We start from the raw sequence: 11,022 nt of genomic DNA on the forward strand, positions 1-11,022 counted from the left end.
CACAGGAGCAGGGCAGGATTAAAGTCTGTCACACAGAGACACACACACCTTTGTTGCTCTTCAGACCTATGTGTCGACTATCATTGTGTGAAGGCAGCCACAAAGTGTGTCTGACAAGAAAAATTATCAGATGAAAGCTTTCTCCTCAGCAGGAAAACGTATACGTTTGTTTTTATTGCTGGTCCTGTTTTACATAGGCTATTCAATACAGGTCATTAGCTAAAGGTGACAAGGAAACTGGGTGTCTGACATGATTTTGTGCATACTATCTAAACTATTAGCTTCTTGAAGGGAAGTATCTTCTACCGGGGTAGATCTTCCTCGTTGAAGTGGAGATGGGCTGTAAACCTAGATAGTGTCTCTGAACAAGTGACCGGTAGATGGCGGCATTCAATCACACACTTGAGGGAGACCGCAACACCTGGAACTCCACTCCGTTAGGTTGTAGGCTAACACATTTCCCATGAACGGATTGATATGGACTATAAGAGGACACAACAGATATTTTGGGGGTTAGATGAGATGTGATGTAAAAGACAATTCAGTTGGCATTTTGAGAAGCGAAAAAAATATTGGGCAATTTTTAAAGATTCGGGCAAATTATCTAAAGCAGTTCTTGGACTGGCGCCTCTCAGGAATTACCAACAATTACGATAATTGCTGTCTCTCCAGTTATTTATCCGCGTGTCCCCCTGAGCAGAATCGCACCCTTTTACCCTTTGACATCGTGACGCTGGACCGTTTATCCATAAGGAACACAAGGCGCCCGTGAGAATGTCGTCAGCAGGCTCTTTGTGAAGATTCCGCCCCACGGGTTAATTAGAGAGAAGAGACAGGAAAACTACTGCTCAATGTACTGGGAATGTTAGATACTATCAGGCCTAGTTTAGTCCACAAATGGCAAACATGCAACATATGATTATAATCTTTTTCCTCTTTTTGTTATTATTCTACTATCAGTAGGCCTACCCCAGGCGGCATGTGGGCCTACTTTACGAGAAAGATCCTGCTATTAAAGTTGAAAAAAAATATAAAGTTAAAGAGATGTCTCCTATCTGCATGGCCTACATTCGTGTGTAGTCCAGGCTATTTTATATGAGTGGGATATGAACTGTAGAATATATCACAACATAGACAATTGTAGGCCATACTAAATAAATCATTTAACCAACATTTTAGTGGACTCACTCGAGTCCCTCATCTACACAACAACAGAGAAGTTGAGCGTTGCCTGATATCGATCTGACCGACTGTGTGTTTTGCATGGGATTGTTTAGAGGGTAATTGAGTGTCAGTGTCTGTCTGTGTCGTCTCACTGGCGCCATGTGCCTTTTTGGATTGCTAATTTCCCTAACCGCCTGGCCGCTCCGCCCATAACATCTATTCTCACAGCAGCCATCAAGATCTCTCTCGGGCTGCGGTAGCCGGGGGAACCTGCTTGCTGTGGCGTCGACCTGGCGAGGACTGCAGATCTAGAGTCTGTTGTAGGGTAAAGTTTAGTCATGCAAACCTGCCCTCAAATAAAGGGAGGAAACATTCACTATATGAAATTAAATGCTTTATCTAGCTTAGCCTACCTAATACATTGCATGACTAAAACGCAGTAATATGCTGTGGGCCTACAATTGGCAATTGTACAAAACCATTAGGTCTATAGCTGCAACTATAGTTAACAAGCAAGTTGCAGTCTCCGGCAGAACAGCACAAGCGCCTGAGGTATACTGTCAAGTAAGGCGGGGTCATCGTGAGTGTGTGACTGCCGCCAGGGCCAATGAAAATCTGTTTGTAGCGGAATATGGAAATTGAGTGAGTGGTGAGTGCAATGGGAGTCTAGTGGGCGGAGTTTTGCCATGTAGAGAACTCCGGGCTCAGATATTTCTTCAGCTCAGGGTTCTCTATCCGAAGTCGGTCTTAGAAGTACCAGATCCGAAGGAAGCAGTCTTTGTAGCCTTTTCGCTGTTTTGGGATTGTAAATGCGATATAGAAACATCATTGAAGGACTATCTGAAGTCGAAGAGGACACACTGCGCCTATTCGATTCCATACACAAAGGAATATATTATTTTGCCCATACAGCATCAAGGGCCGTTCCGTTTCACTCTGTACGACGGAAGAATGCATGTCGGCTTTTAGGCAATTTTACATGCAGTTTCTGATGCGGGGATAAATCACCTCGGGTTTCGGTGCTCTTTACCCTGTAGTCTGAAGGATTTGTGGCTGTGCCATCGTACGTTCAGGAATGCATCGCTTTCTTTTATAGTTGAATGAAACTTTGTCTTCGATCCCAGCTCTGAGGGTTTTGATAGCCTACTGGATAAGAGGACTGAAAGCAATCGTAAATGGATCGTCATTCCAGTTTCATATCCATTTGGCTTCAACTGGAACTTTGTGCCATGGCAGTTCTTCTTACTAAAGGTAGACTTTGATATTTTAAGACGCAACATACTAGTTTTGTTCATTTAAAGTGAAAATGTCCCCTATGTAGCGAATGTGAGGGTCGGAACGGGGCCGGACCTCCAAGGATTGGAAGCCGTGTCATTGCTCACTATCCGTCTTGTTTTGTGCAATTGTGCAACTTTGAAGAAACAAATAAGACTAGATAGCCTACTTGTAACATCTCTTGCTTCAGACACACGTACAGTATATTCGTGCAAAATATTGTAAACGGTGATAGTTTAGGCTATAATAATGTTTAATGGCGCTTAGTATAAAGTTAACCCAACGTAAATTATCATTTTAAGATATAATGTAAAATTCTGGACTTTCTGGTGATCAAGTATATTAGCCTCATGACATGTATTGCCGTTTCTAGGCCTACCATGAAAGACATCTCAAATAGGCTAAAACAACTTAGACCGCATCATTTTTCATTCATGTTGGCACATAGGCCTACACATAGCCTACCTGGTTCAATCATTGTTCTATCAGTCTATTCTTACTACAGCATTCATGTTGTTTCTATAAATAGTAATGGTCCTAAAAATTGGTAGCTTAAACAAAGACGGGCTAAATGTTAAGTTTGAGAATTCTTTCCAACTCTATTCTGTTGTGTTAATGTGTCTACAGTTTAGGTTACTGGCCAGGGTATAGTCAACCCATCAAGCTAATAAGATGACATGTAACCCTAGACTCTGGAAGTACACACAAACATGTTGTAACAACACACAAAGGCCCGTGTTTAATTGTGTGCGACTCCCTGTGTTTTTATGTTTGGTGTTCAGCCCAACCCAAGATAATTGGAGTAGACCTAAATAGTCATCAATGATGAATGGGATTAGCACAAAGTGTAGGCTATATTAGCCTATTCCCTTTAAAATGTATGGCTAAAACTAACTAGGACTACCATTCCAAAAATATTATAAAGCAGCAACCATATGCATAATCAGACAGGCATATTCGTTATTTTTCAAAGCTGTAGAACAAAATAATTTAAATAAGAAATTAATAAATTAAAAAACGTAATGACAAGGCTGATGAAGACTTTTGGATGAAAACTCAACCCACCCCGCCCCCCCAAGCAGTAGGCTACTGACCACAAGTAAGCTTGCGTGCAAGACGAAAAGGAGGCTCCCGCGCCACTCTCTCACCCCCCCCTTTACGAGTTTCCATTTGGGTTGAAAGAAATTGACTTTGGCAAACAAACCACTAATTATAAGCTACACGGTTCCTGTTTTATAATACAGACTAAAAGCGCCATTTTGCACGGAAAGCTCTTAAACTTTGCCTATTTACTGTATTTGAGTTGACACAAAAATATTCCCCAAAGTCTGTAGTTTAGTTATGGGCAACGTTGTCACTGACGTGTGTTCCGACAGTGATTTTAATACAGACCCCACTGCTCGACAACGTGGCTTATAAGTGGATAAGTCTCATGCGTATTCATAAACTGTGGCCGAAATAAATATTTTTGACCGTTAGATTTTGCCATGTCTAATTGGGCTAGTAAATGCTCGAACGAGAATTATTTTGTGGCATCCCTTATGCCTGTCAGATTTCTTAAATATGCATTTTATTATCTTGCCTGATCCTAACCTCCATTCGTTTTGTTCTCACAGGGGAAATAAGATGTTACTGTGATGCGCCGCATTGCGTGGCCACCGGCTACATGTGCAAATCGGAATTAAATGCCTGCTTCACCAAGGTGCTGGACCCACTCAACTCGAACTCTCCGCTCACGCACGGGTGTCTAGATCCCATCGCGAACGCAGCTGACGTGTGCAGCTCCAAGATCTCTGAGACCCTGTCCGTGGGCGCGTCCACGCTCGAATGTTGTCACGACGATATGTGCAACTACAGAGGCCTCCATGACCTTACGCACCCCCGAGAATCGACAGGTAAGCACAACCACTATTACCGAACTGAGTCCAATACCAACCACATGAGAAAATAACCATCAAGTTTTAAATTATGATTTTGTTGGCAGACGATGTTGTGCTGGCTGTTGGATGTTTGCATTAAGGGAAATATTCCAGTCAGTAATGTCAGGAGTGTGCGCAAGTGAAGTTGATTAACAGGGTTTCTTGAAATGGCCTACTGTTTAAGGACACGCATGTTATCCATGCCCCCCCCCCCTCCCCTTTATAATTCCTACGTTTACAGAACTCCAGTTTGATTTTTAATGGGTTCCAGCACAGCGGCACACAGAGGGGGAAAAGCCAGTTTACCTTAAGTATTTGGACTTAGATCAGATCTTTTTTTATGGCGTGTGCACCATGTAATTTCCCCACTGAGTAGGAATGTGTCTTGTAGACTATCCCTACACGGACTACACAGAGAACAGGAATACAAGCTCATTGACTTATGAGAAGGTGGCATAGACAGAGGAAGGGAATGTTCGACCCTGACCCGATCCTGGGTACTTTACTAGTGAAAAGTCGTTCCTGGCTCGTTCATTTGCTGGATGAAATGAATGTCAACACAGCCCTTCACCAGTGGAACTGTCCCCCTAGGGCGAACATCCGCGAAGAGTCGAGAGAGGCAATGCTTGCTTGCAATGTTTGTATCCAATGCTCACAATGGTGGATATATCTGTCCAGATGAGACGACTGACCCCCCACCCCCACCTCTCCCTGCAGATCACGGCAGGTACCACACCGAGGGGAACAACCGTAACCTGATCACACGGGTGCAGGAGCTGGCGTCCGCCAAGGAGGTGTGGTTCCGGGCGGCGGTGATCGCGGTGCCCATCGCGGGCGGCCTCATCCTGGTGCTGCTCATCATGCTGGCGTTGCGGATGCTGCGCAGCGAGAACAAGCGCCTGCAGGACCAGAGGCAGCAGATGCTGTCGCGCCTCCACTACAGCTTCCACGGCCACCACACCAAGAAGGGCCACGTGGCCAAGCTGGACCTGGAGTGCATGGTGCCCGTGACGGGGCACGAGAACTGCTGCCTGACGTGCGACAAGATGAGGCAGGCCGACCTGGGCACCGACAAGATCCTGTCTCTGGTGCACTGGGGGATGTACAGCGGGCATGGGAAGTTGGAGTTTGTATGACTTCCTGGTTTTGACGTCGTTTTTTTTTTTGTCGTCCCTCGCCACTCCCCCCACGACCCCGGGCCAAACAGCCAAGACTGCCTTTTCCTGGTTGGGTTTCTCTTTTGATTCATGTTTTTTTTTTTTTTTTTACTTAAAAGAAAATCCTCCACTTTTTTTCCACGTCCATTGTACTGAATTGCGTTTCTTTTTCAATGGAGGACAAGAAAAATGAAAAGGACGATTGAGCGCGAGCTGTGTGGTTTTTTGCTAAGGAGCACTTTACTTGAAACTAAAAAGGCAGACCAAGGAGGAGCTGTATTTAAACTTGAGAGGGCTGGACTGAGAGGGATCTCTGCAACTGCCCAGTGGGATTTCAGACTTACACTGAGCGCTGAAGGATTCCACGTCTGTCTTATTTGCACATTTGTAAAAAAAAGTCAAAAGAAAATACGTTGTTTTGCTTAAAAAAAAAAAAAAAACTAGAAAAAAAAAGGAACAAAATCGAAGAATTTGACACTGACACCAGGGTACAAACAGGACTTTTTGAGGAGTATAAAAAGAACAGATTCAGTGTTGACTGTAGGTATGTGCACACTCTTCTGTGTGCATTTCTTGATTCAAGCTTATTGTAAAGATTTGAAATATATATATTTTTGTCTGAATATCTCTCCAGTGTGTTCTTGTTTTGGGTGAACATTTGACTTCTCCCCTGTGATCGAACGGAGCTTAATTATGTGTGAAAGAGACAAAAATCCATTAAACTGATCTGTTATTTATTTGAGTTTGAGCAATCCGTCTTTACTGAAAACCGTAGCTTATGCAATTGAGTATTTTCTTAACCAGTGAGGGTTTACACACATAAAACAGTTCATAGGTAGGGAGAGAATGTTTGTTAAAGGCCCACACAGAATACACTTGTCTATCGTGTGTGTGTGTGTGTGTGTGTGTGTAGGAAATAGATAAAAATAGTTTGGTGTGTGTGTGTGTGTGGGGGGGGGGGGGGGCTGAACAGTGAGAGACAGTGTGTGTGAAGACCACACTGCTTCTTTCGTGTGATGTTTCATACCAGGGAGGGGCATAGTGTGTGTGTGTGTCTGTAGGTACTGACAGTAAGTCCTTGTTTTCCCTTAGTGCTCCACATCTGACTCAGTGATTCTTGAACCTTCTCTAAAAGGTCACATTTTTAGCTTCAAACACTTTTTTTTTGGAGCACACTGGATTTATCCTGGAAGTAGTAAGGCTATTTATTTGACACTCTCTCCCAAGCCTGTAAAGCCCTCTCCTTTCAGGGGCTCTGGGTTCAGTCCAGCTCATACACTAACCCTCCTGTGCTCACCACGGTGACGAGAGCTCTCTTCCTGCCAGCTCCAGGTTAGCTATCATATCACATATTTACTGCCATAACCCTCAGGCCCGTGGCATGGACTGCACGTGAGGTAAGAGGAGTTGTAGACTTTGATAGGACTCTTTGGGGCCTTGTCCTACTCAACACGTCCCTTGGCAACATCAGCCTACCGGTGTTGGTGTGGATCTTCAGGGATAACACGTTGGTTTCATTCATCCAATTCGAGGTTTGAAAGCCAGTGGAGGTGCGGAAGAGAGATGGAGTGAGTGTTCTGGGGGAGGTGTGCTCTTCTGGGGCTTAGTGTCTGTCTGGCAGGCTCTCTCTGTGAGGCACAGTCAGGTTGATTTAAACATAACTTACAGTCCAACCTCCCAATTCTCTGAGCCAATTCATACCATTTGACATAAGCAAATACCTCACCTTTCACTGAAGTTCAGCTAAAGAGCTGTTTCGGGGCGCCCCAGCGGCTCACCGGATAGAGATCGAACCACTTGGGCTCAGGGCTTACCGCAGGGGCCTGGGTTCGATTCCAGCCCAGGTCATTTGCTGTATGTCTTCCTCTCTCTACGTAAAAAAAAAAGACATCTTTAAAAAGTTGCTTTGACACCCGTTTCCACGTTACAGTTCAGTTTACACTTTAATAATAATCAGCACACATGCCTGGAACTACCCCTTCAAACATGTGTCGAGAACATGACATGAACCATGTACTGGGTACGACGCGTACAGAAGGTTCAAAAGTTCACCTCAGCCTCTCCATGGCAACCAACCAGCAGGGCGCTGGACAGTAAGTAGTTTGGTTTAGGTCCACCTGCAGGGTCTTTCTCTCCTCTGGAGTTGACCCCTGTTTCTCCCCATTAGGACTTCAGGAAAACACTATTACCACCTCACCACTTAACAGCAGCCTGCATTAGCTCGACTCGGCCCATGCACTTAGCCTCCCCGAGGACTATTAGCCTTGTTTTGATAACAGGGAGCTCTGGTTGGCCCAGCTAGCCAGCTAATGCGCCTGCTGTTTTCTTTAGCGCGGTTCTGCTCTGTCGGGTCACTTGCTGACACCAGACAGGGATGTCGGCAGCCCACACACACACACACACACACACATGTACACGCACACTTCCCCCTGGCCTCTGAGGAAAGAGCTTCTCCCAGATCCTACCGTCTGCTCACGGTGAAAGGACCAGCACCAGTCCTCGCCGCCGGCCACGTTGAGCAGCGGCGGGCGGCCAAGCTGTTCGTATTGACATGCTAATGTTACGAGACGGCCAACGGGGGCCTCCCTCAAAAGGCCCAATTTGTTTTGAAGTGACTTCAAACTGCTCCCCTCCTAATCTGCCAGTGGCTTCTTTTTCTCCCTTTTCTTTTTTTAGGCGTTTTTTTTTTTTTATTGACGCCGACTCCTCGTCTGGTCTCCAAGCCGCCCTCCCCCACCTTCCCCCAGCCCCTCATCACTAGCACCCCAGGCAGCCGTAACCCGGCTCTCCAAGTCGAGCCAGCAGCGAGGTGGAGAGGTGTGCCCGTGAAGGCCCTCCCCCAACCGGAGCCTTGATTTCTGGGTGACGTTCTGGAGGCTCACAGCCAGGGGTGGGGGAGGGGTGGTGAGGGTAGGGGAAGGGGAGGAAGGGGGGTGTTAACAACCCGGGATTTAAATCAGAGAGGTGCCGTTTGCTTCATTTTTCTCCCGGCCCGACGTTTTGGAAGCGCCCGGTCGCTGCAAGCTCTCCGGGGCCACAGCGAGACCGTGTGAAACCATATATGAAGTGTAAACACACATGAGACTTGTTAACACCTGTACATAGTAATGGATGCTCCCCTCCCAGGGCTGTAACAGGGGCTTTTATAACCCTCTGTGTTGTTCTTGCTTCCCCCCCCTCCCCACCCCCCCCCCCCCCCCCCCCTCCTCCTCTCACAATCCCCAAGCTGCGTGGACGGATGTCAGATTCACGAAAGCACATTCCCCTAAAAAAGGTCTTGTTTTCCCATGGTGGAGGTGATTCTGGTTGTCATTTCTCACGTCAAACCCCTTCAGATGGAGTCGGCCCTACTCGGGGAGACGGGTTCGCGTTCACGCTCACGGATTAAGGTATCCCGGCGACAGAGATGGGCGGCGTATGAGTGTGTGCTTTCGGCGTTTTCCTGGGGCGGAATCCTTCATCGTCTCTGTAAAAGTACGCTCACGGTCCTCAAAATGATCCACCCGTTTATCAGTTAAATAAGCCTAGAATGCTCATTTTGGATGAAAGCAGAGTTTACAGCTTGGTGTTGTGGTTGCCTTGTGTTGAACTGTCACATGGTAGTCTAATGCCACTCTCCCCACTGACAAACATGCCTTTCAATAAGCCTTTCACTAAATATTTAGCCTGGCCACGCAAATTCATTTCCTCCAAGTGGATCAAAACGTGGACTGGTCCTTGTCCTCACTTACCTTCCCCATCTAAACATTTATCCTCGCATGTTGTTAACATTAGATATGAATCTAACCCAAAAAGAAACAATCATTTGGGGAAAGTTTACACGGCTGACCGGCGCTCTTTAAGCTTAATGTCAGCTTCTGTAAATAACCCGTTTCATTTCGACAAGAGGGATCTTCAGGGCATTCCGACAAGTTAGAACAAACAAAGATCTTTGAAAGAAAAGGAGTCTCGGATGGAGATTGCACAATGAATGTCTCCGGTATACAATTAACCACCTTAAACCTCCCTCCAGATCCATTTAATCTTAAGACTTCTTGCAAACACACCCATCCTGCACAGTCTTAGCCATCGAAAGTTCGCTTGGAGAAGGTACCTCGTTCAGAGGAAGAGGAAAGACGAACTGCCAACACTGCGTATCTCAACGGACTTCCTGTCCAAACGCCACGCTTGGTATCCGAGGGTTGGTTGTGTGTGTGGGGTGTGGCACAGGAGACGAGAGCAGCTTTAGCTCCAGACTTAGACAGTCTCAAAGTGACAGGTCCCCATGGGCCGTGCTGAGTCTCCAGGTATCGGCTTACCCCCCCCCCCCACACACAGACCCCCACCCCGCCCCAGTGGCACACCGACTGGGGCCCCAGTGACAAGCCGTCCCCAGCAGGCCGGTGTTGAGTCTGGGTCGCCCTTGCCGTCAGAGAGGTCTGGGCCCCTGCTTCTCAGATCCTCTCTGCTCTCCTCGCGTGCACTGACACCATCTTCATCCAGGCAGATAGAGGCACTTACAGGGCCCCTCTCTGTCAGTTTGGAACACGCACGCGCGCACACACAGACACACACCACACACACACACAAACCTCTTTAAAGACAGATGGTTATAACAATACCTACCTCTTCTAAGAGGCTGACTCCTGACCTGACAGTGAATCCGTCTCCCTCCCTCCACCCACTCATCCACTCATAGCTGACATAGATACCGTAGGCTTACAAGGGTGGTGCCTAATACACATAAGTGTATATATGTGTGTGTACATGTCCGTGTGTGTCTGACGCGTTCAGAAGTCGCCTATTCTTCTCCGCTGACAATCTGAATCGTTTTCGCCCTTCAGGGTGAAACCAGCGCGCAGAGAGGTTTCCATCGAGTCTAAAGGCAGACCTCCTTACCCTACCACATCCCAGCCCCAGCCCCAGCCTCTATCCAAAACCAAGCCCAAAGACTCTGTAGCAGCCTGCAGTCTAAGCAAACTATCTGGTGCCAACAGTGAAAACAGTTAGCAGGAGGAAGCCTCGTTCAAACTGTGAAGTAAGCATTAAAAGGGAGAGGAAACCCAAAGGTTGCGTGCATGCTAAGGACTAATGAAGGATTTGACAAAGCACCCTTGGCAGCTTGCCAGGTCTCTCTGAACAAGGAGGACGTTACACCTAGAGCTGGCAGCCGTCGCCCCGGGACTTAAATGTGTGTGTGTGTGTGTGTGTTTCCGTGTGTTTGTGTGTGTGGTATGAGTGCAGATCCCTGGGATTACCGGGCTGAAAGGAGAGATGGCTGTGTCTCTATGAAATTCTCCCTGCCTGAGTAACCCTCTATGGTTCCCGTGGCAGCGATATGCCCAGCGTATCCTGAGGTCTAGAAACAGAGAAGTCTATGACCCACATCAATAGGACTCTAGAACTCCTGCTGGCGTCCCACACCTTCTAGACCTTTCCGCTCTGACAAGGTAAGAGTTGCCAAGCCCCTGGAAGATTGGAGGCCGTGAGGATTTCTGGGAGAAAAGGGAGTTTGCTTAGGAGATTCG

General features: G+C 46.9%; 1 protein-coding gene and 1 long non-coding RNA gene across 5 annotated transcripts in view; one reads left to right on the forward strand and one right to left on the reverse strand.

Moving 5' to 3' along the window:
• Window positions 1–1,899: 1,899 nt before the first annotated feature.
• Window positions 1,900–6,257, forward strand: bambia (BMP and activin membrane-bound inhibitor (Xenopus laevis) homolog a). The gene is made up of 3 exons (XM_084703044.1): window positions 1,900–2,415; window positions 4,056–4,334; window positions 5,076–6,257. Exons 1-3 carry the CDS (start codon window positions 2,340–2,342, stop codon window positions 5,492–5,494), a joined length of 774 nt encoding a protein of 257 aa, XP_084559170.1. The 5' UTR covers window positions 1,900–2,339; the 3' UTR covers window positions 5,495–6,257.
• Window positions 6,233–11,022, reverse strand: part of LOC146275215 (uncharacterized) — a 23,902-nt gene continuing 19,112 nt past the window's right edge. For all 4 annotated transcript variants that reach the window (XR_014766312.1, XR_014766310.1, XR_014766311.1 and 1 more), the window contains 2 exons: window positions 7,242–7,385; window positions 6,233–7,143 (listed from right to left, as the gene is read on the reverse strand). This is a non-coding gene — a long non-coding RNA (uncharacterized LOC146275215). The remainder of the gene's footprint in view (window positions 7,144–7,241; window positions 7,386–11,022) is intronic.

This window comes from Hypomesus nipponensis, chromosome 8 (genome assembly GCF_054491055.1).
Source record: "Hypomesus nipponensis isolate SF chromosome 8, ASM5449105v1, whole genome shotgun sequence".
Taxonomy (NCBI): domain Eukaryota; kingdom Metazoa; phylum Chordata; class Actinopteri; order Osmeriformes; family Osmeridae; genus Hypomesus; species Hypomesus nipponensis.

What these genes read in the sequence shown, in the direction of transcription:
- bambia (XM_084703044.1), top strand. Translation starts at nt 2,340, where the DNA reads ATGGATCGTCATTCCAGTTTCATATCCATTTGGCTTCAACTGGAACTT. An exon ending in GGCAGTTCTTCTTACTAAAG is followed by an intron (nt 2,416 to 4,055) that starts GTAGACTTTGAT and finishes TTGTTCTCACAG; the next exon opens with GGGAAATAAGATGTTACTGT. An exon ending in GCACCCCCGAGAATCGACAG is followed by an intron (nt 4,335 to 5,075) that starts GTAAGCACAACC and finishes CTCTCCCTGCAG; the next exon opens with ATCACGGCAGGTACCACACC.